General features: G+C 57.3%; 1 protein-coding gene and 1 long non-coding RNA gene across 7 annotated transcripts; one reads left to right on the forward strand and one right to left on the reverse strand.

Annotated features, from left to right (window-relative positions):
• The first annotated feature begins 1,631 nt into the window (after nt 1–1,631).
• LOC147341746 (uncharacterized) lies at nt 1,632–13,673 on the forward strand. 2 transcript variants are annotated; one of them, XR_015158004.1, is made up of 2 exons: nt 1,632–1,776; nt 11,214–13,673. It is a non-coding gene; the product is annotated as an uncharacterized LOC147341746 (long non-coding RNA). The 2 variants fall into 2 exon arrangements; XR_015158005.1 differs by lacking the exon at nt 11,214–13,673 and adding an exon at nt 2,467–2,637 and having other exon boundaries at nt 1,654–1,776.
• IGHMBP2 (immunoglobulin mu DNA binding protein 2) lies at nt 2,640–27,270 on the reverse strand. 5 transcript variants are annotated; one of them, XR_015158003.1, is made up of 15 exons: nt 27,102–27,270; nt 24,984–25,153; nt 21,991–22,174; nt 21,310–21,407; nt 17,681–17,844; nt 16,477–16,677; nt 14,413–14,560; nt 10,696–10,870; nt 8,997–9,179; nt 8,617–8,735; nt 8,113–8,207; nt 7,077–7,200; nt 4,502–6,474; nt 4,153–4,325; nt 2,640–3,702 (listed from the first exon to the last, which is right to left on the reverse strand). XR_015158003.1 is itself a non-coding variant. In XM_086385227.1 (15 exons), exons 1-15 carry the CDS (start codon nt 27,185–27,187, stop codon nt 3,505–3,507), a joined length of 2,946 nt encoding a protein of 981 aa, XP_086241353.1. In that variant the 5' UTR covers nt 27,188–27,270; the 3' UTR covers nt 2,640–3,504. The 5 variants fall into 5 exon arrangements, 4 of the variants coding, with proteins under 4 accessions (XP_086241353.1, XP_086241352.1, XP_086241354.1 ...); XM_086385227.1 differs by having other exon boundaries at nt 5,647–6,474; XM_086385226.1 differs by lacking the exon at nt 4,153–4,325 and having other exon boundaries at nt 5,647–6,474.
• Between the last annotated feature and the right edge of the window lie 6 nt (nt 27,271–27,276).

The following is a 27,276-nucleotide window of genomic DNA, read 5'->3' on the forward strand; positions in this document are numbered from 1 at the left end:
CAGATGAGGAAACTGAGCCCCATGGCCACACAGCCTGTACAAGGCAGATCTGAGCATGTGCCCCAGGGCTGACATGCTCCAAAGCCAGGGCTCCATGCTGTGTTGTATCAGCCCCACAGCAAAAAGAAGAAAACAGCAGGCCCCCACATGGGTGCCCCCCACGGAGGAGAAGACGCACGACCACCCAGAAGGGACTCCGACACCAGTTGCTCCTTCAGGAGACCTGAACCTACAGGAGCCGGCAGACCACGCTCCTCTGGTTTGGGCTGTTCTCTCCTTTTCTGGGCTACCCTTTCCAGGTTGAGGGTTAGTCACTCAGTCTTGTCTGACTCCTCGAGACCCCATGGACTGTAGCCCATCAGACTCCTCTGTCCATGGGATTCTCCAGGCAAGAATACTGGAGTAGGTTGCAATTTCCTTCTCCAGGGGATCATTCTGATTGAGGGGTCAAACCCAGGTCCCCTGCTTTGCAGGCAGATTCTTTACCATCTGAGCCACCAGGGAACTCCACGACATTTTTTAAGCTACAAATACTTTCTGAACAAAATCTCTCTGGGATGAGAAATGGAAACCTTCTGTGCTGTTTCAACTCACTACATTTTAACCACGCATCAAACCCGGCTTGAGTGGAGGGCAGTGGCAGAGATGAGGACCCCATGTGGGGCTGGGGGTTCCTGCCATGGAGCCCAGTAGCACAGCCCAGACCTCACCAATACACTGCCCACTGCCCCTCTGTGGACATCTCAGCACAGCTGGCAAGGTGGCCCATTCCCCGGTCCCTGTGACGGAGGAGGAGATGGGCTCAAAGGGGAGCCACGTGCAGAAGCCACGTCAAACAGAGCTGGATCCACACTCAGAGCTCACAGCTCGGGGCTCCCACCACCCCTGCCACACAGGGCTGCCTTCCTCCTCTGCTTGGAGCTCTTCCTAGTGGGCTGGCCCACTGAGGGAGCACACAGATGAAGATACGGGGCCTGCTCTTTCCCTAATGAGGGGAGGGGCCCTGACTGGGCACCACCTCTGTGCCAGGACTGGACAGGCCCAGTAAGATACACAGTCGTGGGCACAATTGGATCAGGGCAGATCCTTTTAGCTGCAAGGAATGGAAACCCAGGGCAGATTTTCTCATCTAGAAAAGGGGATGTATTAGTCTGAGACACTGAGAAGAATGGGTTGGGGATCAGGTATGGCTGCATACAGGTGTTCAGACATCGTGGGCCGGTTACTCCCACACCCTGGTTTGACTCTGCTTCTGTGTTCGCCTCCTTCTCTCCTGCAGACGGGCTTCCTCAAGGTGGCAGGAAGGGTGGCTGCAGGTCACCCCCAGTGGAAGAGCCAGCATCTTTTAGCGCCTGTGTGTGGACCCAGGGGGCAGATCCTGGTGGATCCTGCTTGAATTCTAACCCGTCGCCAAACCTGGCCCTGCTGTGGCCATTCAGATGTGTTCTCTGATCCGGCGGAGGACCCAGAGCCTCCCTGTGGCAAGAGGATCAGGGCTTATTAACACAGAGGCAGGGATTAGCACCCTTTGGGAGGAGAGAGCTGCCACGGGGCCCTCAGCAACCACAAAAGGATGCTTCTGACGCACACGCCTCGTGACCGGGTCGCCCTGTCCAAATTTCCCAGCAGCCAGGGCGCTCGAGCAGCGGAAATGGTGGCTCTGCACTCAACGGCACTCTCTGTGCTGACCTGGATCATCCTCAGACTGTGTGGCTCCTGGAGACCCTCCTTCCTCTTCCCGGACAGTTCAGTCCTAAAGCCACCAGATGAGAGCAAGTAAGGAAGGCATTCACAGAAGGGGGAGGGGAAGGGGCCGTGTGCATCCATGGAAGGGGAGGTGGAGGGGCCGTGTGCAGGTGGGCATCCACGGAAGGGGGGGGCCATGTGCAGGTGGGCATCCACAGAAGGGGAGCTGGAGGGAACATGTGCAGGTAGATATCTATGGAATGGGGAGGGGGAGGCGCCGTGTGCTTGGAGGCACTGGCATGGGCAGGGGGCACATCCCCACAGGAGGTGGCACAGAGAGGGCCGCCAGGCCGGGGGCAGGGCCAGCACTGTCAGAAGCAGGGCAGACAAACCTGTGGGTCTGGGGGGAGGTCAGGATCCATGGAGGTGCTGGGTAAGCGGCCTCCAGGGCCCGACGGCACAAAAAGAGAAAAACTGGGCTTCCTAGGGTGATGGAAGTCAGAACAGACACCTAATCACCAGCCGCTCCCAGGCCCCCAGGTGGGGATGAGGGGCGGCGGGGAGGCGTGGTCCATGGTGGTGAGGCAGTCAGTGATGGGGAAGGAGATGAACCAAGGGCAGCATCCCCCAAGCTGGCCGGGCCTCTCTTCCCAGAGGCGCAGCTCCAGAGAGACCGCCCTCCTCCCCACCAACCTCTTTCCTCCAAGCTGGGCCCCGTGTGTCCCTGTCCAGGTTACACCCCTACATGTGCCAATCTGAAACTTCCCTCCTGGTTGATAGAAATGTCCAGCAGAGCAGGAATGCTTTCTCCTGCGTCAGCTGTGCCCGGGGCAAGTGTCCCCCCTCCTCCCGAGGCCCTGTGTGCTCAGCGGGCTCTCAGCCACCTTGGGAAAGGGGTGCAAACCCCTCTAAACCAGGCCAGAGTGAAAATAGAAGAACCGCATCACGAAACGTACTGTGGCTGTGTGCATGTTTTCACTTAATGTTTAAATAATTTATATTCCTTTGAAACAAATAAAGCTCTGAGCATAAAATAAAACATCCATCTGAGGTTCTCTTCAAGAAGGGACCCTGGAGCATCCCTCCGGGGGCTTCGGGTCTGCAGGCTTGGCTAGGCCGGGGCTCTAGGCGGCTCTTCCCTGAGACCACCACTGCAGACAGTGACACGGATGGGTGGCATGGCAGGGAGCCTCCCCAAACCACACCCGGACATGACCTCCGACCTCCAGGGCACCAGAACGGCCAGAGTCGCGTTGGTTGGGGTCAGGGTGGGGTCACTGCGGCCCCCAGGGAAGAGAGACAGGAACCGGCCCCAGTGAGGTCACAGACCAGCTGCGGGCCGAGCCGCGAGTGGGGACATCTGGGAGAAGCACTGGCTCTGAGACGTCCTCTGTCCTGTCTGACCTGAAGGGCGGGGAGCTGCCACCCTGGGCCGTGAGGCCGTCTGTCACCTTCACAGGGTCACAGGCCCAGGCCCCAGTCCAGGGGAGTGCACGACCCGGCAGCGGCAGCCCACAACGCTCCGTGGACGGCGGGCTTGCAGGAGGCCCTCAGGGGTGGGGGTGGGGAGCGCACGAGGGCTCCCACCCCCAACAGCAGCCCTGAAAAGCGGCCTGGGCTGGGATCCCCCAGCCTCTCCGCCTTGTCCCGAGTCGTCAGAGAAGCTCATCGCTGGGTCCTTGGCAGGCACTTCACCCCGCGGCCGGGGGCCGATGTGGGTCTGGCTGCCACGCAACCGCGTAGAGCCGCCACCAGGAAGGGAAAGGCACTGCAGGTCCCGCTGGTCCCAGAGGCCACGGGGGCGGCAGGGCGCCCGCCTCACTTGCCCTTCTCCTTCCTCTTGCTCCGCCTCTGGCCGGTCAGTTCGTCCAGCTTCTTGTCCAGCCTCCTCTGCAGCTGGGCCCGCTTGGCGGGGTCCAGGGACCTGTCCTTGGTCCCACTGCCGGGGTAGAGGACCCCTTCCCGGCTGATCCTCTGCCGAGCGTGGGCGCGAGCCCTCTCCCCACAACCATGGACCTGGGGGGACACAACAGGCAGTGCTGGGCCAGGAGTGGGGACAGACGAGGCCCCAGTTCCACCCACACAGCACTCGGGGGCCACGAAGCCCCAGCATCGCCCTCGGAGGGGCTCCCTGCTCTTTCCACATGCTGACTCTCACCCACGGGCTCCCAGTGTGGGGTCGGGGGGCAGGAAGGGTCCATGCCCTGGCAGGGCTGGTGGCTAGAGCCCCAAATGCTTCCTGCCCCCTGCCTTGGGCTCAGCACAGACCCTCCACCAAGCAGACGGCAGTGCGGGGCGGGGTACCGTGCCTCCCCGGCAGGGCAGGGTCCACTTAGGGGTCACTCACACACGCACAGGCCCAGTCTGTATGCGCACGACACACACACACAGGCCCATGGTTTGCCCGGAGCCCACCAGCCCAGGATCTGGAGACGAAGCCCGCCACTCTCCCCCAGGGCCGCGGACCTCGGGCAGGTGGTGGCTGAGGCAGTAGCGGCGGCCGCAGTGCAAGCAGAGCTGGCCCAGGGTCACGACGCTGGCCGTGCACTTGGCGAAGCCGCAGGTGTTGTCCGCCTTGATGGCAGCCAAGACCAGGGCATCAAAGTCCTCCTCAGCGGGCAGTTCTATGGCCGCGGGTCCTGTGGGGAGACAGGCGTCAGTCACCCCAGCAGGCGAGGACAAGGAAGTCGGATGCCAACTCCCCACAGGGCCCATGTCTGCCCGTCGAGCAGCCTGGCCCGACCCCTGCCCTCAGGGCTGCCGCGCGTGAGCAGACGCTGACGGAGCAGGTCCCTCACGAGCCCATGGCCCTCACCGGACAGCGCAGCGGATGGTGCAGCTGGGAGCGTCCGGAAGGGGCCGGCAGACAGGGCGCGCGTGCCTCAAAGCTCACCCGCACAAATCCAGAGAGCATTTAAATATGAGCATATCCTCTACGTTGCTGACTGTAAATTCAAATCCCCAGACTAACCCTGCCATCCAGGGAAACAGAGCATATTCGTTCACGGCCCAGCGTAAGGAAACATAACACCTATAACCAGACAGTTGTGTGGGATCCTTTAAAGTTGTAAGGAAACGCTCAGAAGGGGGAAGGAGACTATAATCCCTAAGCGGCGTTTTTAATTCTGGCGGCTTGAAGAAGCACCCGGCGGCTCCAGCTCCCCTGGTGTGGGCGCCGACTCCGCAGGGCACCATTCTCACATGGTCACCACCCACACCCCACCCCCAAAGGAGGACCATCCTGCGGCCACGCCCGTGCAGTCACGTGTTCTGAGCGTGGTGGAGGCAGGAGTCGGGTGTCCGCTCCCGTGGGGGGTGGGGGACAGCGTCTCCTGTCCCCCAGCACAGAGACCGCACACAGGGGCCGCTCACGACAGGAGCCAGCGCAGACAGGCCTGAGGCGGGGTCTGGGCTGTGCTTCCCAGGGCTCAGGGGCCCGGGGAAGAGGACCAACCCCACAGCCTTGCCTGGAGGGACGTGGCTGTGACAAGGCTCATGCAAAAAAGCCAGGCCGTGCCCTGGACTCTCAGCTTCAGCGTGACACTGCGTCGGGGTGGGTGGCGGGCGGAGCAAACTGACCCCGGGTGCCCGGCGGAGGCCAGCGTGGCACAGAGCGTGACGCAGGAGCACACGGCCCTGCCGGGGACCCCAGAGCTCGTGGAAGGAGTGTCGCGGCCGTGCAGGTCGCCGTGACCCTCTGTGCGCCCGGGCCCTGCCAGCCGCGGCTGCTCCTCTGGCCCTCTCCCTGCAGGAGGAGCTCCGGTGGCCCGACCGGACCCTATACTAGGCCCTGAGGACAGAGGCCGCTGAGGCCAGTGTGGTCCCCGGGGGCTTAGGGTTCAAGATCCAGGACCCAGGCAGGGGCCCCGCGGGAGGCGCCTTGCTTCTTCATGGTGGCAGGTGGGCCTCACCCTCCCAGTGGAGGGGACGCCACGCCTGTGCTCCCACGAGCCAACTTACCTCTCGCATCTTTCTTCTTCTTCTTTTCTGGTAACTTGCGGGGCGCAGGGCCCGGGGCTCGGGGCCCCTCCCTGGCCCGCTGCTCCTGCTGGGCCCCCGCCCTCTGCAGTCTCTCCAGGTGCAGCGCCTTCAGGTCCGGCTGGTCCCGGCCGCTCGAGTCCCTGACAGGGGGCTCCGGCTGCTTGCAGCTGGGGGTCTCCGGACGCAGAGGGGCTCTGCCATCGGGCCCCGCGGGGGTGGGCGGCGCCTCGGGGGTGGGCGGGGGCCTCTTGCTCACCGTGATGAAGCGTTCCCTCCCCTTCCCGGTGCTGTCGTGCCTCAGCCCGAACTCCTCCGCGATCTGGTGGACCCGCAGCCTGTCGTGCGGGTTCAGGGAGGCAGGGAACTCCAGCTGCGTCTTCTCACTCTCCACCAACTCCACAATCGCGGCCCTGAAGCTGTCTGCGCCGTCTCTGCTCCCGGCACCCTCCCAGCCGCCGCCTCCATTGAGGCTGGGCTGAGGCTGCGGCTCAGAGGAGCCCAAGGGCGCCCCGCTCGGCTTCTTCCGGCCCGGCCCGGTCCCCCCGGGGGCCCTCCTGGCTGTCGCGGCAGAGCCCCGGGGTTTTCCGCCTGCCTGGGCACCCTCGTGGGAGTAGTTCTCGGGGACGATGTCGTCAAGATACTCAAAGGCCGTGCGCACCTCGCCGTGCTCCGTGAGGTAGCCCACCAGGGTCTTCAGGAAGGCGTGGTTGCTGACGGTGCGGGAGTCACAGACCACGGCCACGTGCCGCCGCGCGCGGGTGACCGCCACGTTGATGCGCCGGTCCTCGGCGAGGAAGCCCACTTCACCTGAACACCAGCCCGGGTGCACGGACAGCAGAGACTAAGGGACAGGAAGGCAGGCTCCCCCGTCCGCTGCCCTCCCCCAGAGGACCGCCCACGCTCCGTCCGCCCCACAGCCGTGGGTCCCGTCCACAGGCTCCCCCGGCTGCTGTCTAGGACAGTTCTCTAGTCCTGCCTGGGGCTCTGGCAGTGACGCCTGCTGCTCGTCCCCAAGTCAGTACAGAGTCCTCTGCTGGAGCCCAGACCCAGGACACAGCCTGGGGCCCCAGCCAACACGCGAGGGACCTTGCGGTGCGCTCCTCCTGGCTTCACTTTACCCCTCCTTGTCTGTTTTCGACCTGACAGAGCCCATTCACTAACAACTGTTTCTGGGAAAAAGCTTCTTACTCGATGGAATATCCATCAGCCCTGGCTGCAGAAACCAGGCCCTGAGGCTATACTGGCCGTGGGGCCAGGAGGTGAGCTCTGGGCTCTCGGGGGCCACCTCCACAACCACTTCGAGAGGCTCGTGAGATCCTAGTTCCCCGACCAGGGATAAAACCCAGACCCTGGACAGCAGAAACGCCGGGTCCTAACCACTGGACTACGTGGAAGCCCCAGCCCCGCACCTTTCCTGTTGGATCTGACGAAGGACAGGATCACAGCCTCCTTCTCCCGGCCCTGGAAGCCATCGACGGACCTTATCTCAAGCTCCGGGAGCCTGTGTGCGAGGCTCTGTCTGAGCAGGTCCACCTGCAACACCGAGCAAGGCTTCGCACCACAGCTCATGTCGGGGCGGCCCCACACGCTGCCCTTTAACCCAGCGGAGGCCTGACCCCGCACAGCCGCTCAGCCCAGGGGCCCCGCAGCAGCCTCGGGGTGACGGCTTCTGAGCACCTCGCTTCCCACGGGTGTGTGCATGAACGACAAAGCAGCACACAAACGTGGCAGGGGTGACCCACACCCCAGCACGGACGCTCACGCCACCACGGCTTGGGCTCAGACACCCCCAGGCGTGCACCTCTGAACCGGGACAGCATCTCATACACAGACCTCACGATCTGGGAAGCATAGTTCTTCCTACCAAATGAGACAGGCTTTGCCTTATGAGCACACAGGCCCTGAGAGGGGAGATGGGAAAAAAGCCGAAGAGAAGGGAGGCGATGTCTAGGGCGTCTGCTGCCCACCGCACCCTTCACCAGGCGGCGCCCCCGACCTTCCCCGGGAAGCCTCCGGAGACACCCAGCCCTGCGGTGTTCCACGAGCCAGAGAGCTGACTCAGGAGGGGGCAAGAACCTGGCAACTGGCCACAGCCACCAGCTCAGGTGTGGGCCAACCTGAGCCGGACTGGAGACTCTAAGCCAAGGCTCCCGTGGGGACACCGTGAGACAGGCCACCCCAGGAGCACGTGGACGGAGGCCAGCCTGAGGCTGCCTGGCCCCGCGGGCAGGCCCAGCAGTTAGCTGACACAGGGAGCCAGTGAGAGCCCGGGACGGGGTGGGGAAGGCACCGCCAGGGGCAGACAGACGGAGCTCTTGCTGAGGCCATCTGAGCCCTGGATGCAGTCGTGACGAGGTCAGTTGCACCCTGCAGCTCTCGGCCACCAGAGCCCGTCAACCACCCTCTCCGCCGGCCCCTCCGGTGGGGAGTCACCCTGACACACACCTGCAGGTTGTACGGCGTGATGACGGCGATGTCGGCGGCCCGGACGCCCGCGTCCACCAGCGCCTGGACGTGCAGGCTGACGAGGCGCACTTCACCTGGGGGGAGACAGGCGGCCCTTCAGCACAAGGGGCGCTCCACGGACGCCCGTCACCAGCTCTGGTTTCCTAAGCGCTTTTCCAGCTGTGACGACAGGCGGCCCTCACGCTCGGCCTGCGGTGGCCTCCTGGGAGGGGACGCGGGACCCCACACACAAGGCCCAGGGCCCCCGCGGACGGGCCTCCTTTCTCAGTGAGGAGCAGGTGTGCGCCCCATCCAGCTGGCTGCCCCAAGGGGGGCCCCTCGCTGCCTCGGCCCCCTCTGCCTTGACCTGGGGCTGCCCGCCTGTCAAGCACACCCACAGTGCCCCACCGCCCAGGGCGCCTGGCTCAGGACCCCCCAGCCCTGCCCTCACGCGGCTCCTCTCTGATGCAGACCGCTGAGAGGGGCCCGGGCCAGCCTGCTCACCGGGGTTTCCTTTGGACTGCTCGTCGTCCTCCTCCAACTCCAGCAGCCCACAGCCAGCCGTGTCCACCAGCAGCAGGGGCACGCCCGTCTCCTCGGTGGCCGCCACGCCCGGGAGGTCCCTGCACACAGGCCGACACTGAACACGGGAGGCCCCAGCGACAGGCAGGGCCCTGCTGCCCTTCCCGCCCCTCCCCAGCCCTGACCCCACAGCAGACAGCAGGGGGAGGGGAGCACAGTCATTGTGATCGGAGGACCTCATCCTGGAGGAGCCTGACCCAGTGCTCTGGCCAGAAATCCAGTCTCAGAGGCGACCTCCATACCCACATCTTTACAGAATGCGGCTCAGGGGACAGAGGGCGGGGTACAGCGGAGTCACTCACCTCAGGAGGTGCCCGGCCACGGAAGGGTGGGCGGTGAGCTGCCCGTGGTACAGGGCCTCCGAGGCCCAGCGCGCGATGGCCTGGTGCATGCGGTACTGCACCGTCAGCATCCGCAGCGCCCCGGCTCCGTGCCGCTCCGCCAGGCGCTCCATCAGGCTGAGCGACAGCCCCGCCAGCGCGGCCCTGCCCGGGGACAGCAGCGAGGGGGCCCGAGTCCCGAGGCAGCCTGAACCAGGGGCCAGGCGGGAGGCAGCCCTCAAAGGGGCCCGAGTCCCGAGGGCAGCCTGAACCAGGGACCGGGCGGGAGGCAGCCCTCAAACCTCAGCCCACTTCCCTCCCAGAACTAAGGGAACGGCCCCCCGGAAGTGCCCACGTCCACCAGTGAGCCACGGAGCTGGGACCCAGCCAGGCCGCCCGGCACAGAGCCGCCCTCGGCCCACCGAGGGATGGTGCCCGGCCCTACTTCAGCCCCGCACTCCCTCCTAACCTCCCTGGGTTACCACTGTTCAGTACAGGCGTCTACCAACAGCAGAGCCGTGGGCGTGAAGGGTGAAGGGACCCCAGTCCCAACTGCAAACCCAGAAACACACAGCACGACCCAGCCCACACGTCCCCCAAATCACCCGACTTCCCCCCAGACACAGTTCCGTGCGCCTCCCCAAGGGCACACGGTCCACACAGAGGGCTGCTCCGCAGGCCCCTCAGGCCTCCTCAGGAACCAGCCACTGAGCCCAGGCCCCCGAGCCCTCCTCCTGGACAGCATCCATGCCCACCCCTACCCGGACATCTGGCTCCCAAAGCACACTCCCATCCCCGCTTTATCCAGCCCGAAGTCCCCTCTAGATCCTCACTCTGAAGCCCCTGGCGGCTGGACGCCCTTTCCCTGTGGGACCCTGACCTGCACACCTCTCAGCGTTGGGGTCCCCGCTCCCCTCTTGCCGGCTCCACCGACAGCCTTGCTCGCACACCCAAGTCTCACACCTCCACCTGCCGCATTAGGGGACATCCACGCAACAGGCGGGGCCTGAGCACACTGCAGGAGGCCCACCCTCACGGGGCTCAGGTCTGACCAAGCTGTGGTCTGAAGGAGCAGCATGGGCACGCGCGGTGGATGGCACACCTGGCGGTGAGCAACAGCTGTGTTCTTGGAGCCGCAGCCCCGGGGGTGTCACAGCGTGACCGCCGGCTCACACCAGCGTCCGCGCGTCCAGAGAAGGCCCTGAGCTCAGAGTTCCCACCATCAGCTCCTGCTCTGCTTCACCCGGGGCCCCTTCCACGATCCCCATAGAGACCAAAGCCGGGGAAAGGCTAGTGACCTCCGCCCCACTACCTTATACTTGTAGGTGACAGGTCTGCCACCTGCCCTCCAGCCCTGCCCGCTGCTGACCCGGGCCAGCCAGCCGCCCACCCCCGCTCACCACCCCCGCCACCTCTGGGGTCTGTGAGTCACACATCGTGAGAGCCTACTTCCTCTGTGTGGGGGTAACTGAAACTACACCTTCAATCAAAATGACCCCGGGGTTTCCCTCCCCTAAGTGGGGCTCAGATGCTGAGGGAGCCACCTGCCCCCCACAATCTTAACTCAGTCCATGGGCCGGGCTTCCCCACTGGTCCAGGGCCTCTGGGTGAGCCTGGGCTTCTGAGCTGGACTTGGAGGGACACACAAGGGGGTGGCGGGTGAGGGGCGGAGGGGTCTCACTTGTGGGAGACGATGGTGGGAGGCAGCTGCTTGTGGTCTCCGGCCAGGATGCACTTCCGGGCCTTCAGCAGGGGGATCCAGCAGCTGGCTTCCAGGGCCTGGGCACACTCGTCGATGACCACCATGTCAAAGTGGCTGTCGGGCAGCAGCTTTAGCGGGCCATCCGCAGAGGCGCCTGGTGGAAACCGGAGCCGTGAGCCTTCACAGAGGCGCTGACAGCGGCGGTCACCCCGGAAGAGACCCAACAAGCCACCGGCTCACAGTCTGGCTGCGCGTTAAGGCTTGCACAGTGCGTTTGCCTCTTGGGATGAGGGGCAGCAGGGTGTTCCAGGGCTTGGGGCTCCAGCCCCTGTGTCTAGGTGTGAAGTGGTGAGCCCCAGCCATGGGCCACCCCAACACTTCGCTCACCAAAGTCAATCTCCCTTCTGGGGCTGGGACCCCAAAGAAGGCTGCCTTGATTGTAAATACTACTTCTGTGTCATTTTCTGAATTTGGAACTTAGTTAATTCTCTTTTTAGGTACTTTCCTGGACACACGGAACAATTAACTGCTGGGCGAAAATCACCATGTGCCCAAGGACACAAAACCATCACACCCAGTTCCTCCTTCCTGGACACAGAGCGGTTCAGCGGTCCCAGGACTTGGAGGGCCTCCGTCCAACCATCACCTGCCCATGAGCTAAGGGAGCAGGGCTGCAGGGGCGCCCAGGACAAGGAGCCGCTCAGGAAAATCACTGGACAGACAATGACCACAAGGAGAAGAAACAAACCGGGGAAGGGAAGATGACCTGACCTCCAGCATCCCACACAGTACCATTTACAACGGTCAGTCTCCAACAAAAAGTTACAAGACAGACAAGGAAACGAAGTACGGCCACTCACAGATGAAAAGCTATCAACAGAACCATTCGTGAGGAGGCCCAGATGGCGGACTTGCCAAACACACACTTTAACATCAGCTACTTTAAATGTGTACAAAGAGAAGAAGGAAGCCCCGTCTAACGAGATAAAGGGCTGTCTGAGAATGATGTCCCACCAAGACTATCAATAAAGGAACAGAAATTATCTTTAAAATAAAGCCCCAAACTCATAACATTATAAATCAGTTATACTCTGCTATAAAATAAAAAGAAAAAAATAAATGATTTAAGCCATTAAAAAAAACCACACTCTGCAGTTGAAAACTATGATAACTGAAATTCACCGGAAGAGCTAAACAGCAGATTTGAACAGGCAGAGCAACCAACAAACTTGAACTCAAGCCAGTGGAATTATTCAGTCAGAGAAACAGAACAAAAAAATAACGAAGGGCAATGCCCAGCACCTCGGAGACCCACAGGACACCATCAAGGGCACCAGCGAGCACATCCCAGGAGCCCGAGAAGGAAAGGAGAGAGAAAGGGGCCAAAAGAGTACTGGAAAAATAATGGAATTTGGAAGCTTCGCGAATCTGATGAAAAAACAGCACACAGACCTAGAGGACTCAACAAACTCCGAGTGGTTACCCAGAGGGAGCCACAGGCAGACTCGTCAGTCAAGCTGCCGGAAGACAGAGAAATCGGGGCTCCATCACGTACAGCGGATCCTCAGACACTGACGCCGCCGCCGTCTCATGAGAAACCGCGGAGGCAGAGCGTAGGGGCGGCACGTTCGTACACCTCGGTCAGCCGAGAACTCTGTCTCCAACAGGACCGTCCCTCGAAAACAGAGGAGAGAAAAAGTACGCCCAGGTAAAGAAAGCTGAGACCTGTCCTTCGAGAAACACTAAAGAGAGTCCTTCAGGGTGACATGAAGGATGCTAGAGAGGAACGCAAATTTACAGAAGAAGCAAAAGGTAGCAGTAAAGGCAACGACGCGGGGAAGTATAATAGACAGCGTGACGGTGTTAGTGCAATGCTGTTTTCGTCCTGTCTGATCTGAAAGACAACCGGACAAAGCAAGGATTACAGAGTAAATCAGAAGCTGGGCTCTGCTCCTGAGAGGCTGCAGCAGACAGACCCTCAGGGCCGCCCACCCAATCCCAATCCTGGCCTCCTAGCAGTCACACCCCGCGTAGCCCCTTCCCAGAAGTCTGGGTCAGACCCGGGCCTTGCTTCCAGCCAACAGAATACGGCCAAGGTGATGGGGGGTTCATGTCATGGTGATGTTACCAAAGACTGTAACCCAGCTTGCCAGAACACTCTCTTACTCACTGGCTTTTAAGAATCAAGTGGCCACGTCAGAAAGGCCTAAAGCCGCTGAACATGGTCTCCAGCTGGACTGGCTGTTTTTATACCAAAGCAGACGTCAGAAGGCTTCCCAGGGGGCTCAGGGGTAAAGGATCCACTGCAGCGCAAAAGAGACAAGAGACAAGAGTTCAATCCCTAGGTTGGGAAGATCCCCTGGAGGAGGGCATGGCAACCCGCTCCAGTATACTTGCCTGGAGAATCCCATGGACAGAGAAGCCTGGCGGGCTACAGTCCATGGGGTCGCAAAGAGTCGGACGCAACTGAACGACTAAATAATAATGTTTCAAAAAAGAGAACATACTAGGGATAACGAAGGTCGTTTCAGAATGATAAATTGGTTAATTAATAAAGAGAACATAACATTCAAACCCCTAATAAGAGAGCTACGGAGGACACGGGGTGAACACTGACAGAACTCCAAGAGGAAACAGACGTACGATTACAGCTGATTTCAACACCCCTCTCTCGGCAAGTGACAGGATGAGAAGACAGGAAGTCAGTAAGGATGCTGACAGGAAACTTCAACAAAACCAGGGAACGCTTTCCTTTCAAATGTGTACTGAACACTCACAAAGACCATGTTCTGGACCATGAAACAAATCTCGATGAAATGATCCAAGTTGTACACAGTATATCGTCTGCCCACATGGAATTAAATGAGAAATCAACCACAGGAAGACATCTGGAAAATCCCCAAATATATGGAAAGAGAATGACACAATTCTAAATAACCGTGGGTCAAAAAAGAAAAGGGAAATGAGACGGTATTTCACAATGAATGAAAATGCAAACACGCACGTTAGAAGTTACGGGATGCCATGGAAATAGTGCACGGGGAAACACTCATAACACTAAATGCCTACAGCACAGAGATGATGGTCTCAAATCAATACAAACCAAAGCCCTCCCCTTCCACGTGAAGAAAAGAGAGACTGAAGAGCAAATTAAACCCAGGCGAGCAGACAGAGAGAAATCACATGAACCAGTACGGAGATCAGTGCAACAGAAAACAGGAAAACAACAGAGAGAGCTGCCGACACCAAAAGCTGGTGCTGTGAGATCGCTAAAATTAATATCCCTCTTGCCAGAAGATCAGAGGAAAAAAAATAGGATGCAAGTTACCAATCTCAGAAGTGAAAGAGGTAACATTGTCACAAATGCTACAGATATTTTTTTAAATGATAAGGGGTTATTATGAACAATTTTATGCCTGGGAATTGAAAGACTTAGATTAAACAGACAAACTCCTTGAAAGACACAAGCTCTTTTGAGAAGAGACACCCTGAATATTCTACGACAATTAAGGAAACTGAATTTGCAATTAAAAACCTCCTGAGAAAAAAACTCCAGACCCAGGGGGCTCCACTGGTGCATTCTACCAGATTTTAGACACCTCTATGAAACGCTCTCAGAAAGCGGAGGAAGCGGGCACACTCCCCACCTCCGCGGGGCGCCGAGGCGGGCGGGGCAGTGGACGCAGGGCCCCTCACCCGTGTTTGTGGCGAGGACCACATTGGCCGCCGCCAGGCTCTCCAGCATGGCTGCCTCCTCCCTGTCCTTCAGCTCCTTCCTCAGCAGCTTGATTTCATCTCGAAAATTACTCTTCTCTCTCTTATCCTGGGTCTTTCTGTTTTTCGCCTACAAAGAAAAGGAAAGATAGTAATTCTGACTCAACTTTGCTTTTTTTAGCTCCTTTTAATTCACAAAGCACTTTTATTTATCATCAATTGGTGCACTTCCCTAAGGTCCTTCAAAGGTGATAAAAAGTCCAAAGTCTCGGGCCTTGCCTAGTGCTCCAGGGGCTAGGGCTCTGTGTGCCCAGCACAGCAGGCCTGGGTTCGATCCCTGGTGAGGGAGCTAGGGTCCACGCGCCACAACTAAAGATCCTGTGCCTCAACGAAGACCCAGCACAGCCAAAGAAATACATTATATGTTTTTTTAAAGTCTTTCTTCAAAGAGCAACAGATCCACGTAGGTGACGTCCTGACTGGCCTCAGGGCCCTCAAAGCCACTGTCAGCTGTGCGGGGAGAGGCCGGGGGGAGAGGCCGGGGGGAGAGCGTGGGGCCCCAGAGAACAGTAAACTCAGCCCAGGGGAGCCAGCCCCGCCCCGCAGTCATCAGCAGTGCTCCCGGGGAAGAAACGGCGCCCGCTGCTGCAGGACTGGGTTTCGGTGGTCTACACAGAGGGAGGCGGAGCTCCTCTCAGTTTTCCACACTCGTCAGGAGAGGAAAATATTTGCTTCAGCCCCTAAATGTTCACCTAGACCTTGACTTACTTCCACACTCAAAAGACACATAACCCCTTCCTTATTCGTGGTTTCTACTTGGAAAGGATTTCGGGAGGAGTGACAAGAGGGACGCCTACCTTACAGAGAAGAGAACCTAAAAGCACAGATTTAAAAAGGACCAAGAGGGCCTTCCACGGCTGTCCAGTGGGTAAGACTGTGCTCGCTCCCAGTGCAGGGGGCACGGGTTTGATCCCTGGTTGGGGAACTAAGATCCCACATGACCTGCAGCTCAGCCAAAAAATTAAAATAATCAGGAACAAGAAAATGAAGCCATCCACATGCGTGGTGGCATGGATCACATCAGTGCTGTCCTCCAGCGTCTTTAACCCTGAGTGACCCTGCGAGTGCCCTGTCTGCCCCCGGAGTCCCCACTACCCTGTGGGCCTCGGAGAAGGCCGAGTCTCCACGCCAGCCCTGTGAGGCCTGGACACAAGGCGGTGGGCTGGCGGTGAGCAAACACAGGGCGGACGTGCGACCCACTGACCTATCAGCTACCAAGTTCTTTCTCACAAGGATTACATTCCACTTTTTTGCTTTTTCTTTCTGGCTAAGCTGGGTCTTCGTTGCTGTGCGTGGGCTTTTCATCGTGGTGGCTTCTCCCGCTGGGGAGCTCAAGAGCTCAGCTCCGGGCTCGAGCACACAGGGTCAACAGCTGCGGTGCACACGGGCTTGTCGCTCCGCAGCACGTGGGGTCTTCCCGGATCCCTGCTCTGGCAGGTGAGTTCCTAACCATTGCACCAGCGGGGATGGGGAGCTCAAGAGCTCAGCTCTGGGCTCAAGCGCACAGGGCCAACAGCTGCGGTGCACACGGGCTTGTCGCTCCGCAGCACATGGGGCCTTCCCGGACCCCTGCTCTGGCAGGTGGGTTCCTAACCACCACACCAGCCGGGAAGCCCCTACAGTGTGTTTTATATTAATGGACTGAAAAATTAGGGAGGATGCATATTTTCTGAGTTTTACTTTGGGCTTGCTTTTTTTTTTTTCCTTGCCATTATTATCCAGCCAACATGCCAGACACAAGGAGCCCTTAAGAGCAATGTTTCCTGCACAACAACTGCTCGCCTCTTCATGAAACCACCCTGAAGACAGTGAGTCCCCATTTGGTGCTGAGCACAGGCCTGCAGCAGATACGGGCAGGCCCAATGTTTCAGGCTGGTCTGTGACTCAGCGAAGGCCAGAGAAACCCAGGAGGATGCTACTCACTCCTGGCAAAGACCGCAGATCAGAGAGCCACACGAGGAGCAGACACAGCCGAGAGCTACTCACCCAGGCCTGGTCGATGTCCCTCCTGATGTCGGCCACGATCCGGGCGCTGTCGCTGCGCGCTAAGACTGCGTCCAGCGAGTGCTGCTGGATGGAGTCCAGGAGGCGGGCTGGGTGGCCGAGGCGGAGAATCCTCTGCTTCCACTGGGCCAGCCGCTCCACCAAGTTGTCCACAGCGACGTTAGAGGGTGCACAGCACAGAACCTGGGGGGCACAGCTCGAGCTCGGCTTGGGGGTTTCTTTCTAAATGAAATCACCTAAGTTTACATTACAACAAGTGGGAAGTCCTAAGGTTAAAGAGAGAAGGGTGGAACGTGTACAGCTGGTGACGTTACGGGGCAAACATCCGGCTGTGAGGACTGGTGCAGATGACCTGACGGACACGCCACCACACACGGACACGACATCTGGGTTCTAGACCTGAGGTCGAAAGAACCTACGGGGCTACCGAAGACCAGAGAGGCTGACCGGCAACCAGAAGGAAAGGCCTCAAAGTGTCCTGGGATGGTCAGTCAGGGCCAGGACACCCGTCTCTCTGAGGACTGAAGGAGCAAATGCTGCAAAGGCTTAGACGGGTGCCTGGTTCATAAGAAGGACCCAGGGAACATCGACCTACAGATCTTGACTGTTACTGCTCCAGTTCTTATCCTTATCCAATATTTATGACCCAGCAAGGTAGCAAGCGCTTCACGTGCTCAGAATCCATGATAACTCGTGTTGAGGGTAAAAGAGCCTCTCTCAACCGTTAACAACCTAAGTGCATGGTAACACACACCATCGCATCCCACATCTCAGGAACCGGGAACCGGCCATCTGCACAACTAACGGGACTCTTGAATTAACCAAAAAAGGTCTGTCTCCCGTGACTGGCCGCAGGGCCTTCTCCTGAAGGGCACAGACCGGCCGGGTCACCTGCATGCCCAGCAGGGGCCTGAGCACACAGCACGGGTGCTGAGCGGGTGGCTCCTGGACTGTGGCCCAGCGGACAGTGCCCCAGGCCTCCCCAGTCCAGACCCACAGCCCAGAGGACAAGCCCACACCCCCAGCGCTGTCAGACACCAACAGGGGCGCAGCCTAGTGGTCAGTCAGTAAACGCCTGGGAACGTTCCTACCCGAGTCCTGGAACCTGGCTGGGGCCCTTCAGGGGCCTGCGAGCGCGGCAGACCCTAGTGACAGGTGTCTGTGGGGACGCGGTGCCCACGCCCACCTTTGAGCCCCGTTTCACAGCTTGAAGGATGATCTCCACCACGGTGGTGGTCTTCCCAGTGCCCGGGGGCCCATGGATGATGGCGAGTTCCTTCTGGGACAGCGCGAACAGGACCGCTTCCTGCTGGGAGGCGTCCAGGGCGGGGTTGCAGAAGGTCAGCGGGGCTGCGGGACAAGCGACAGTGAGGCTCCGGCCCCCCGTGACCCAGTGCCGTTCCCTCAACCCCACCCTGATGGAAATACAGGATGTCATGTGACAGGGAGAGAGCTGGCCCTCCCCTGGGTCAGCAGGCAACACAAAGTCAACCTGCGTGGTTTTCAGAAGTCTTCCCCTGGACAGGAATCCACAGGCCTGTGTGCAGGCTCCTGGGGGACCGTCCCCGGCCGCCCGCCGCTGCTCCGGCGCGCACAGCCTGCAGTGTTCACCACCTGTCCCTTTACTGACAAAGGCGGCCAACTCACGCTCCAGAAAAACAGATTCCTGGGAAGTAAATGTCTCTTAGAACATATCTGTTCCCACCCTAGTGCTCCTTTTTACGCGCCCATAAAACAAAAGCAAACAATGAAAAAGAATCACTAGCAGATCCAGGATGGTATTTCTAATCTGAATCTTCCATAAGCGAGACCGACAATCTGCTTCGTAAGCTCTGTGCTCAGAGCCAGTGCCGCTGTGTCCAGCCCCGAGTCCACAGCCTCCAGCCCACACCGCCCACTGCGGAGATGACGGTGCTGGCTGACCACGCGGGCACAGGGGGCTGATGGGCAAGCCTGAAACACTTGCAGGCAGCATGGGAACCTGGCAGCCAGAGCTCCTGCGTGCGTCCTGGCCCGCCACACCGCGCCCCTGCTCCCCTGGACGCCGGGTACAACCAGGGCAGGCGTGCAGCTGTAAACACAGCAAGGACAGTGCTCACTGCCTTCCCAGCTCAGAGCAGCCTCTCACTACCTGGCCGGCAGAAATAAAATCTTCTTTGAGAAAACTGACAGGCTCTAATTGTGTATGTATGGCTCTTGTTGTTTGCTTGCTAAGTCGTGTCCCACTCTTTTACGACCCCATGGACTGTAGCCCTCCATGCTCTTCTGTCCATGGAATTCTCCAGGCAACAATACTGGAGTGGGTTGCCATTCCCTTCTCCAGGGGACCTTCCCAACCCAGGGATCGAACCCAGATCTCCTGCACTGGCAGGCAGATTCTTCACCACTGAGCCACCAGGGAAGCCCAGAAACAAAATCTCATTTAAATGTGCTTTCAGAATTTGAGAAAGTATTAGGCTGGCCAAAAAGTTCATAAGATGTTACAGAAAAACCTGAACAACTTTTTTGACCAACCTCATAGGAAGCAGCCCTGAGCTTACAGACAACACCGCCAGGGTATCAGCCCAAGTGTGACAGGAGGAGGGCGTGGGGTGGCCCTTGCATTAGAACCCCTGAAGAGATGTTGCATAAACCGCAAGTCCAACATCTGGAGAACTGTTCAGTGAAGGGCAGCTGCTTGACGAGGTAACAAACCCCTCTCAAAATGAGGTTTTCCCAGACACTGAAGGGGATGAAAGAGTGCACAGACCAGCGTGAGAACAGTGGGTGTAGGGGGGGTGTGTGTGTGTGTGTGTGTAAGTGAAAGAAACACCCAATCTACATGGATGTGGAAAAACAGCTATCTGAATACACACGCCCGTCAGTGAGGCTACTCTACGTGACACGTGTTTTGGTGATTTCCCCCCTCTTGTTTATACGCTACTTTATTTCCAAATGTTCTGTGACTAACACATGTCACACTTACAATCAGATATAAGCTGTCCTCAATTTGAAAGACACAGAAAAAATAATCAGATGTATAGAGGACTGAGATTCTTCAAACCATAAAAAACTGCTATCAGGCATAAAGCACTGGGTTGGCCAAAAGGTTTGTTCACACCCTACAGGTGTAGTGGAAACTAGCACCATCGCTGCCGTCTCAGGGAACAGAGGTGCCCAGGTCGTAGCCGGCATCCAGGGGAGCAGGCACATGCAGGCGCTCTGGCTCAGAGGCTCCGATGCAAGGGTGTTTCAGTCCAGTCTGTCGGGGTAGCACCCTGCGCCCATGGCGTCAGTGTGGCATCTCTGTAGTGGACGCCTCGGTAGAGACTGTGGATGTTACGTTTTCCGTAACACCGTATGTTGCTGTCGCTGTTGTTCACTTGCTAAGTTGTGTCCGACTCCTTACAACACCATGGACTGCAGCACACCAGGCCCCTCTGTGCTCCACGATCTCCTGAGTTTCCTCAAACTCATGTCCATTGAGTCGATGATGCCATCCAACCATCCTATCCTCTGTTGCCCCGTTCTCATTTTGCCCTCAATTTTTCCAAGCATCACGATCTTTTCCAATGAGTCGGACCTTTGCATCAGGTGGCCAAAGTACTGGAGCTTCAGCCTCAGCATCAGCGCTTCCAGTGAATATTCACGGCTGACTTCCTTTAGGACTGACTGGTTGACCTCCTTGCAGTCCAGGGGCTCTCAGGGGTCTCCTCCACACCACAGCTTGAAAGCATCAGCTCTTTGACACTCAGTCTTCTTTGTGGTCCAGCTCTCACATCCACATGTGACTACTGGAAAACCACAGGTTTGACTAGATGGACCCTTGTTGGCAGCGTGATGTCTCTGCTTTATAAAACACTGTCTAGGTGTGACATAGCTTTTCGTCCAAGGAGCAAGAGTCTTTTAAAATTTTGTGGCTGCAGTCACCATCTGCAGTGATTTTGGAGCCCCCGCCAAAAAAAGTCTGTCACTGTTTCCATTGTTTCCCCATCTATTTGCCATGAAGTGATGGGACTGGATGACATGATCTTCATTTTTTGAATGCTCGATTTTAAACCAGCTTTTTCACTCTCCTCTTTCACCTTCACCAAGAAGCACTATAGTTCCTCTTTACTTTTTTGCCGTTAAAGTGGTATCATCTGCATATCTGAGGTTCTTGGTATTTCTCCCAGCAGTCTTGATTTTAGCTTGTGATTCACCTAGTCCAGCATTTCGCATCATGTACTGTGCATATAAGTCAAATAAGCAAGGTGACAATATACAGCCTTGATGTACTCCTTTTCCAAATTTGAACCAGTCCATTGCTCTATGTCCAGTTCTAACTATGGCTTCTTGTCCTGCATACAGGTTTCTCAGGGGGCAGGTAAGGCAGTCTGGTATTCCCATCTCTTTAAGAGTGGGAATTTTTATTACACAGCTTGTTGTGATCCACATAGCCAAAGGCTTTAGCATAGTCAATGAGTAACACCTTATGGAAAAACCCAAACGAATCTTTGGGCCAACCCAATATGATCAGCCATCCTCTGTTCTCTTCAGGTCGCTGACACAGAAGAAATATCCTCCCCCTTCAAAATGAAATACTCAGATACATTAGAAACAGCATTATTTAAAAAAACAACAGAATGAGCCACTTCTTTGACACTGTGTGCAGGCAACTGACTTGTTCAAGAAAGTGACACAAAGAAATTTATAAAAAGACACTAAATTAGACTTCTCCCCGTGCATTTGCAAACTCTTGTTAAAATCGCCCAAGATCGCACTGGTCACGGTCACACCGGTCACAACAGTACCCATAGTGACTTCAATCAGGAAAGGAAAATCAAGAGCTCTTACGTGTCTCGCTGGGAGGACTGGGGTCCGATGCGCCGAAGAGGACCTCTATGAGTGAGGACGCAGGGCCAGCATGATGCTTCTTTAGGGAAATCAGAGCTCTGCCAAGGGACGGGGAAAATGAGGAGCTTAGAGACAAACAGGACTAACACGGCGCCTGGGGCCCCTGCAACACCGCCGCCACTGCCCACCATCTCCCGCAGTGCTGTGTGCTCAGCTGCTCAGTCATGTCCAGCTCATTATGACCACATGGACTGGAGCCCACCAGGCTTCTCTGTCCATGGAGATTCATTCTCCAGGCAAAAATACTGGAGTGAGTTGCCATTTCCTCCTCCAGGGGATCTTCCCAACTCAGGGATCGAACCCAGGCCTCCTACACTGCAGGCAGATTCTTTACCGTCTGAGCCACCAGGGAAGCCCGCCATCTCCCTCAAGGGGCATGCAACCAACCCCAGACCCCAGGTGCTTGCCGTCTTCTCCAGCAGGAATGAGATATGTTTAGGGAAAATGTTACGTGTGATTTCCGGAGAAGGCAATGGCAACCCACTCCAGTATTCCTGCCTGGAGAGTCCCAGGGGCGGGGGAGCCTGGTGGGCTGCCGTCTATGGGGTTGCACAGTCAGACACGACTGAAGCGACTTAGCAGCAGCAGCAGTACGTGTGATTTCCAGTTACGTACGCTTACTTTTTCAGTCGCTTGTAAGTCACGTCGTTGGCAAGCTTCAACAATCTGTAGGAATGCTCTTGGTCCAAACTCAGCTGGGAATCGTGGGACTCATCAAAGGCCACGGTGACCGCTTTCTGGGTGATGCGGGTCAGGATCCCAGTGGCCAGCTGACCGCTTTCGTCATACAGACCCACGATGTCACCTGCAGGAGCAAAGACCAGTTACGTAAACGCTGAACAAAGTTAAACAAGAATTACTTCATTCAACAAACGCCAGCACATTTCAACTACTGTAACTGTTACTTTCATTAGAAATGAAGTTGGTGGCAGCAAAAAAAAAATACTTCTAACTCACATTACATAATTAAATTCACTTGCACGAAATGAACTGTTTAACACAAACATGAGAGTCAGTAAGATATTTAAAGTCTTCCTCTGCGCCTGGCACTGTTCTGGGCGCTGGTCTGTATCAGGAATAAATCACAGTCCCTGCCCTCACTTTGGGAGGAGGGAAGCAAACAGAACCACCTGGCGGGGTCGGCGCCAAGGGCTTCAGTGAGAAGACGGGCAGAGTGAGCACGGGGTCACTGCAGGGCATGTGGGACGGGCCGCTCTGCGGGGAGACAGGTAAGCAGGGCAGGCCCCGAGCAGAGTGGCCACAGGAGCTCACCTGGGGGAGAGCACTCCAGGTGGAAAGGGAACACTGCTGAAGGAGGGAAGGGGGTGCTGTCCACTCAGCTGGGCCTCCCGCCCCTATGACAGCTCTGGTGACTCAGCCTCCACCAGGCGAGTCTGAGGGGCACGGGGCACTCAACCCATACTCAAGGGAATCAGGGCTTCACATGCCCCTCGGGGATAAGCCTGGGGCCAATCGGAGCCTGAGACTTTTGCCCGGGCAAGCTGGAAGGAGGCCCTCACCCTTCCCCGCTAGACCAGAAACCAGAGAAGACGGACAGGCTGCAGATGCTACCCCATGGGGCCTGAGAAGGAGCCAACCCAGAAGAGGGCGAAGCCAAGACACAGAGAGGAGCTGGGCCCAGGAGACCCCTCTGAGCCCAGGGCCACCTTCCAGTGACTGCAGCCCATGCGCCCCTTCCTGCCCAAGCCCGCCAGGCTCAGCACTCTGTCCCGTGAACACCAACAGTTCTGCCCAAACCAGAGTCCATGTGGAGATTCAGCCAGAGCCCCCACGTACTCACACCCCCTTTATCCTGAGTCAGAGTCCACACCACACATCAACCAGGCACCAGGCGTGATTTCAGTCCAGACCTATTTTCCTTCTAGGAAACGGGTTTCATCTGTACCTTGAATCTGTCCTGTCTCCCTCCCGACTTCTAAAGACAGAGGAGGTGGCAGCAGTCCCCTGCCTGGGCGCAAGGTCTGGTTCTGTGCATGGGGTGGGGGAGTCTCCGTGGGCTGAGTGCTGGGGCTCCAACCCCACTGCGCCTTCCCCACCAGCCGCCCTGGTGGGCCCCACATTGCAGAGTTCACATCTCTAAGCTACAGAGCCTTAAAACTGCTCCGCAGAAGATGGAAACCTAACATCCAACCTGACCTATGTCTGATCGGGAGCTGTAGCAACACATCAGATTTCAGACCTGTGCTTTTCCACCTAAAGGACCACCCTCCTCCAACTTTCTGTGTATCAGTTACTCATCAACCTCGAAGGTCCTGCCCTCCACAGCACTTCTTAACTGAACATAATACATTTTCCCTTTGGTTTGCAGAGTTTACAAACGCCCAGCAGGGACATTCGGTCCTGCCCACTTAATCCTGATGGTAAGGCCGAAAGCTCAACTGTCTTTAGAGGACAGATGACTTGACTCCTGGCCCCTCAGCAACACACTGTGTAAGATCTGACTCCGACCATCAGCTTCCCCTCCTCCCATCTGTCTCCAAATGCAGCCAGGATTCCAACAAGCGGGGGGCAAGAGGCCAGAAAGTCAAAATATGAAACCAACAAACCCTGTCATCACCAAATCAGGGCTGAGAGACTTTTCCAGAAAAGTGCAGTGCTTGGCAGTGCTGCCGTCTCCGTTTCCAGGTCTGACTGAAAACGAGAGTCCCAGGTGTGAGGTTAAGAAGCTTCTTCAAACTGCCCCTTCTTTCCAACACAGCTGCCACAAGTTTAGCCAAAGTATCCTTAGTACAAGGAAGGTCTGGGACTACACAGCTATGGACAACGAGCCGTCTGGTCCAGGGCTACGGGGAGGGAGGCGGCGGGAGGTTCAGGAGGGAGGGGACGTATGTCTACCTACGGCTGATCCATGCTGATGCATGGCAGAAGCAACACAACATTAGAAAGTGATTACCCTCCAATTAAAAATAAAATTTAAACAAAGAAATACATATACTGTGATATTATGGGGAAAAAAAAAAACAAGAAGCGAGAGTCACAGGTAACCTTACATCTTCTCACGGCTATGTTTGTGTGTTGTTGTGTGTGTGTACTCAGTCATGTCCGACTATTTGTGACACCATGGACTGTAGCCTGCCAGGCTCCTCTGTTCATGGGATTTCTCAGAAAAGAATACTAGAGTGGGCTGCCATTTTCTTCTCCAGGGAATCTTCCCAACCTAGGGATCGAACCCATGCCTCCTGCATTGGCAGGCTGGTTCTTTACCACGGAGTCACCTGGGAAGCCACATTAACAACCAAAAAGAAACAGGCAATTTTAACAGTAGCTTACTTAATCCGATATGTGAAAAATATTTTCATTTCCAAACACGATTGGTAGTCATAGAAATCACTCTCTTTTTTTTACAGCACTAAATCTTCAAAATCTCTTGTGCATTTTACATGGGCAGGAATCACCAGCCATATTTCAGCTGTTCAGCTGGTGTCTGCTGGTCTGGACAGTGCCGATCTAAACCACCAGAAAGCCTCATAACTGCTGGAGAGTTCTCCACTGCAATGCTTTATTCCCTAGCTGGTCCTATGTGACTAGATCTTTACAACCCACATCTGAAGACTGCAATATTCAACACACACCCTTGTCAACAAGGTACACACCGGAAGTAAAGCTGTTACTAGGAAGCACAGCTGCAGATACGCATCTCCTGGGCTCGAGGGTAATGAGCAGCCGTCCGTACAGCCCGGTCCGCTGGCTGGATACCTGCAGCTTCAGCAAACAGACGCCTCGGCTCTGGAGTTCCTTCAGAGAGACATTTTCCTGCCAGGATCTGGGAAACACCCAATGTTGAGACTTCAGTATTTGTATTTTACCAGTTTTTACTTCCAAACGTGCAGGAGGAACAGAGGAAGTCTATGCACTGCTGCTGCTGCTGCTGCTGTGTCACTTCAGTCGTGTCCGACTCTGTGCGACCCCACAGACGGCAGCCCACCAGGCTCCCCCATCCATGGGATTCTCCAGGCAAGAACACTGGAGTGGGTTGCCATTTCCTTCTCCAATGCAGGAAAGTGAAAAGTGAAAGTGAAGTCGTTCAGTCGTGTCTGACTCTTAGCGACCCCATGGACTGCAGCCCACCAGGCTCCTCCATCCATGGGATTTTCCAGGCAAGAGTACTGGAGTGGGATGCCATTGCCTTCTCCCAAGTCTATGCACAGGAAACTCCAAACCTGCCTCCTCTCAAACCTGTTCCTCCTACAGCCGCCCATGCCCTCCTCGCGGTGCCCCCACTCACCTTTGCCTTCTCTCCTGGGCCCTGTGAGTCACTGTCCCACCAGGCACCCCCATTTGTACCCAGAATCCACTCCTGCACCCTCACTGCCGAGGGCCATCCTCTGCCCAAGAATATAAAATAAGAGGGACTCCTCTGGCCATTCAGCAGTGAAGACTGTGCTTCCAATTCAGGAGGCAGAAGTTCAACCCCCAGTTGGGGAATTAAGATCCCACGTGCAGCTTGTCACACTCACACACACACACACACACACACACACACACACACACACATAAAACTATGATACAAGCTTCTTCCCCAGGTCCTTTTCAATCGGACCCCTGTGCATCTTTCCACGGGTGCTTACTCTGTACTCCGGTCAGTGCTGAGCCCTTGACTTTTAGATCACTGCATCCCCACCTCACTGGTTTGCTGTAAGGATGATCTCATTTTACAGACAAGATGACTAAGGCTGCAAAGTCACCCAGCCATAAATGATGGAGCCCGGATTCCACTGAGGACAACAGGAGTCCCCACTCTCAATCATCATAATCAAAAACTTCTAAATCAAATCCTCTCCACTTAGGCAGCACAGTAGTTGAGTACAAACATCAGCCCGCGTGACCTCAAATCCTGGCTCACCCTGTGTTACCTGGGGCAAGCGACTTAACTTCTCCATTCCAGCCTCCTTAGACCCAAGATGAGAATCGGTTACCGTAGTAACCAATTTCCCAGAGTTGATGCGGGGTTTACAGCGACTGATGCCTGTGGAGTGCTTTTACACGCCTCAATAAATGTCAGCTCTCAGTTTCAGCCTTAGGGGTAAAAGCCCGACGTTTTCAGGGCTCCAGTCCTGGTTGCAGGGGTGCGCTGCTTTCCCACATCTCCTCCAGGAAACTCCTTCCCACAAACTCTTTAACCCCTATTCTTCTGTAAGCTGTGCTCAGGCACCACCGCCTCCAGGAAGCCATCCGCCGCTAAGGCTTCGCAGAGTCGGCGGTCCTTCCCTCACCCCCTCCACTGCATTCGGCCTGCACACACAGCTCAGCACCTGTCAGGCTGGAAGCGGGCCGTTCGCGCCCCCGCCGGCCCCTTCTGCTCACACCGGTCGCCCGGGGCCCATTATCAACCACTCCGTCCCATTCGAGGCCCGGCACGGAACAGGCGCAAGCACTGACGGGGGGAAGAGGAGGGAAGAGGGCGGAGAACACGATGGGGATGGAAGTGGGGAGACAGGCTGGGCCCCCGCGGCAAAGTTCAGAGGGGCACTTCAGGGGGAGAAGACCCTTCCAAGGGGGTCCCCAAAACGGAACGGGCGCCCCGGAGAGTGAAGAGGCTTCCATCCCTGGAGGCGGCCAAGCCCCCTTCACAGTCAGGAGGGCAAATCCCGGCCCTAAGCTTGTCAGGCCGAGCCCCCGGAGGCTTCATGTGTGGGGTCTCAGCTGGGAGAGGAGGGGGCACTGGGGGAGACGCCGGGCCGACCCCGAGAGGCCCGGGCCGGCGGCCGTACCTGCGCTCCTCGACCTCCGCGTCTCTCTCGAGCTCCAGCAGTTCCAACTGCTTGGTCACGAAGCTCTCCACAGGTGTCGAGGCCATGGCCGCAGTCCGGCCCGGGCCCAGAGCCGCGGAGGTCCGGCTGCCGCGCGCGGCGCTGCTCCCGGCCGGACCCGGTGCGTCGACGCACC

Source organism: Bos grunniens, chromosome 29, assembly GCF_055505025.1.
Source record: "Bos grunniens cultivar Pamir isolate PY7600 chromosome 29, Bosgru_T2T1.0, whole genome shotgun sequence".
NCBI lineage: Eukaryota > Metazoa > Chordata > Mammalia > Artiodactyla > Bovidae > Bos > Bos grunniens.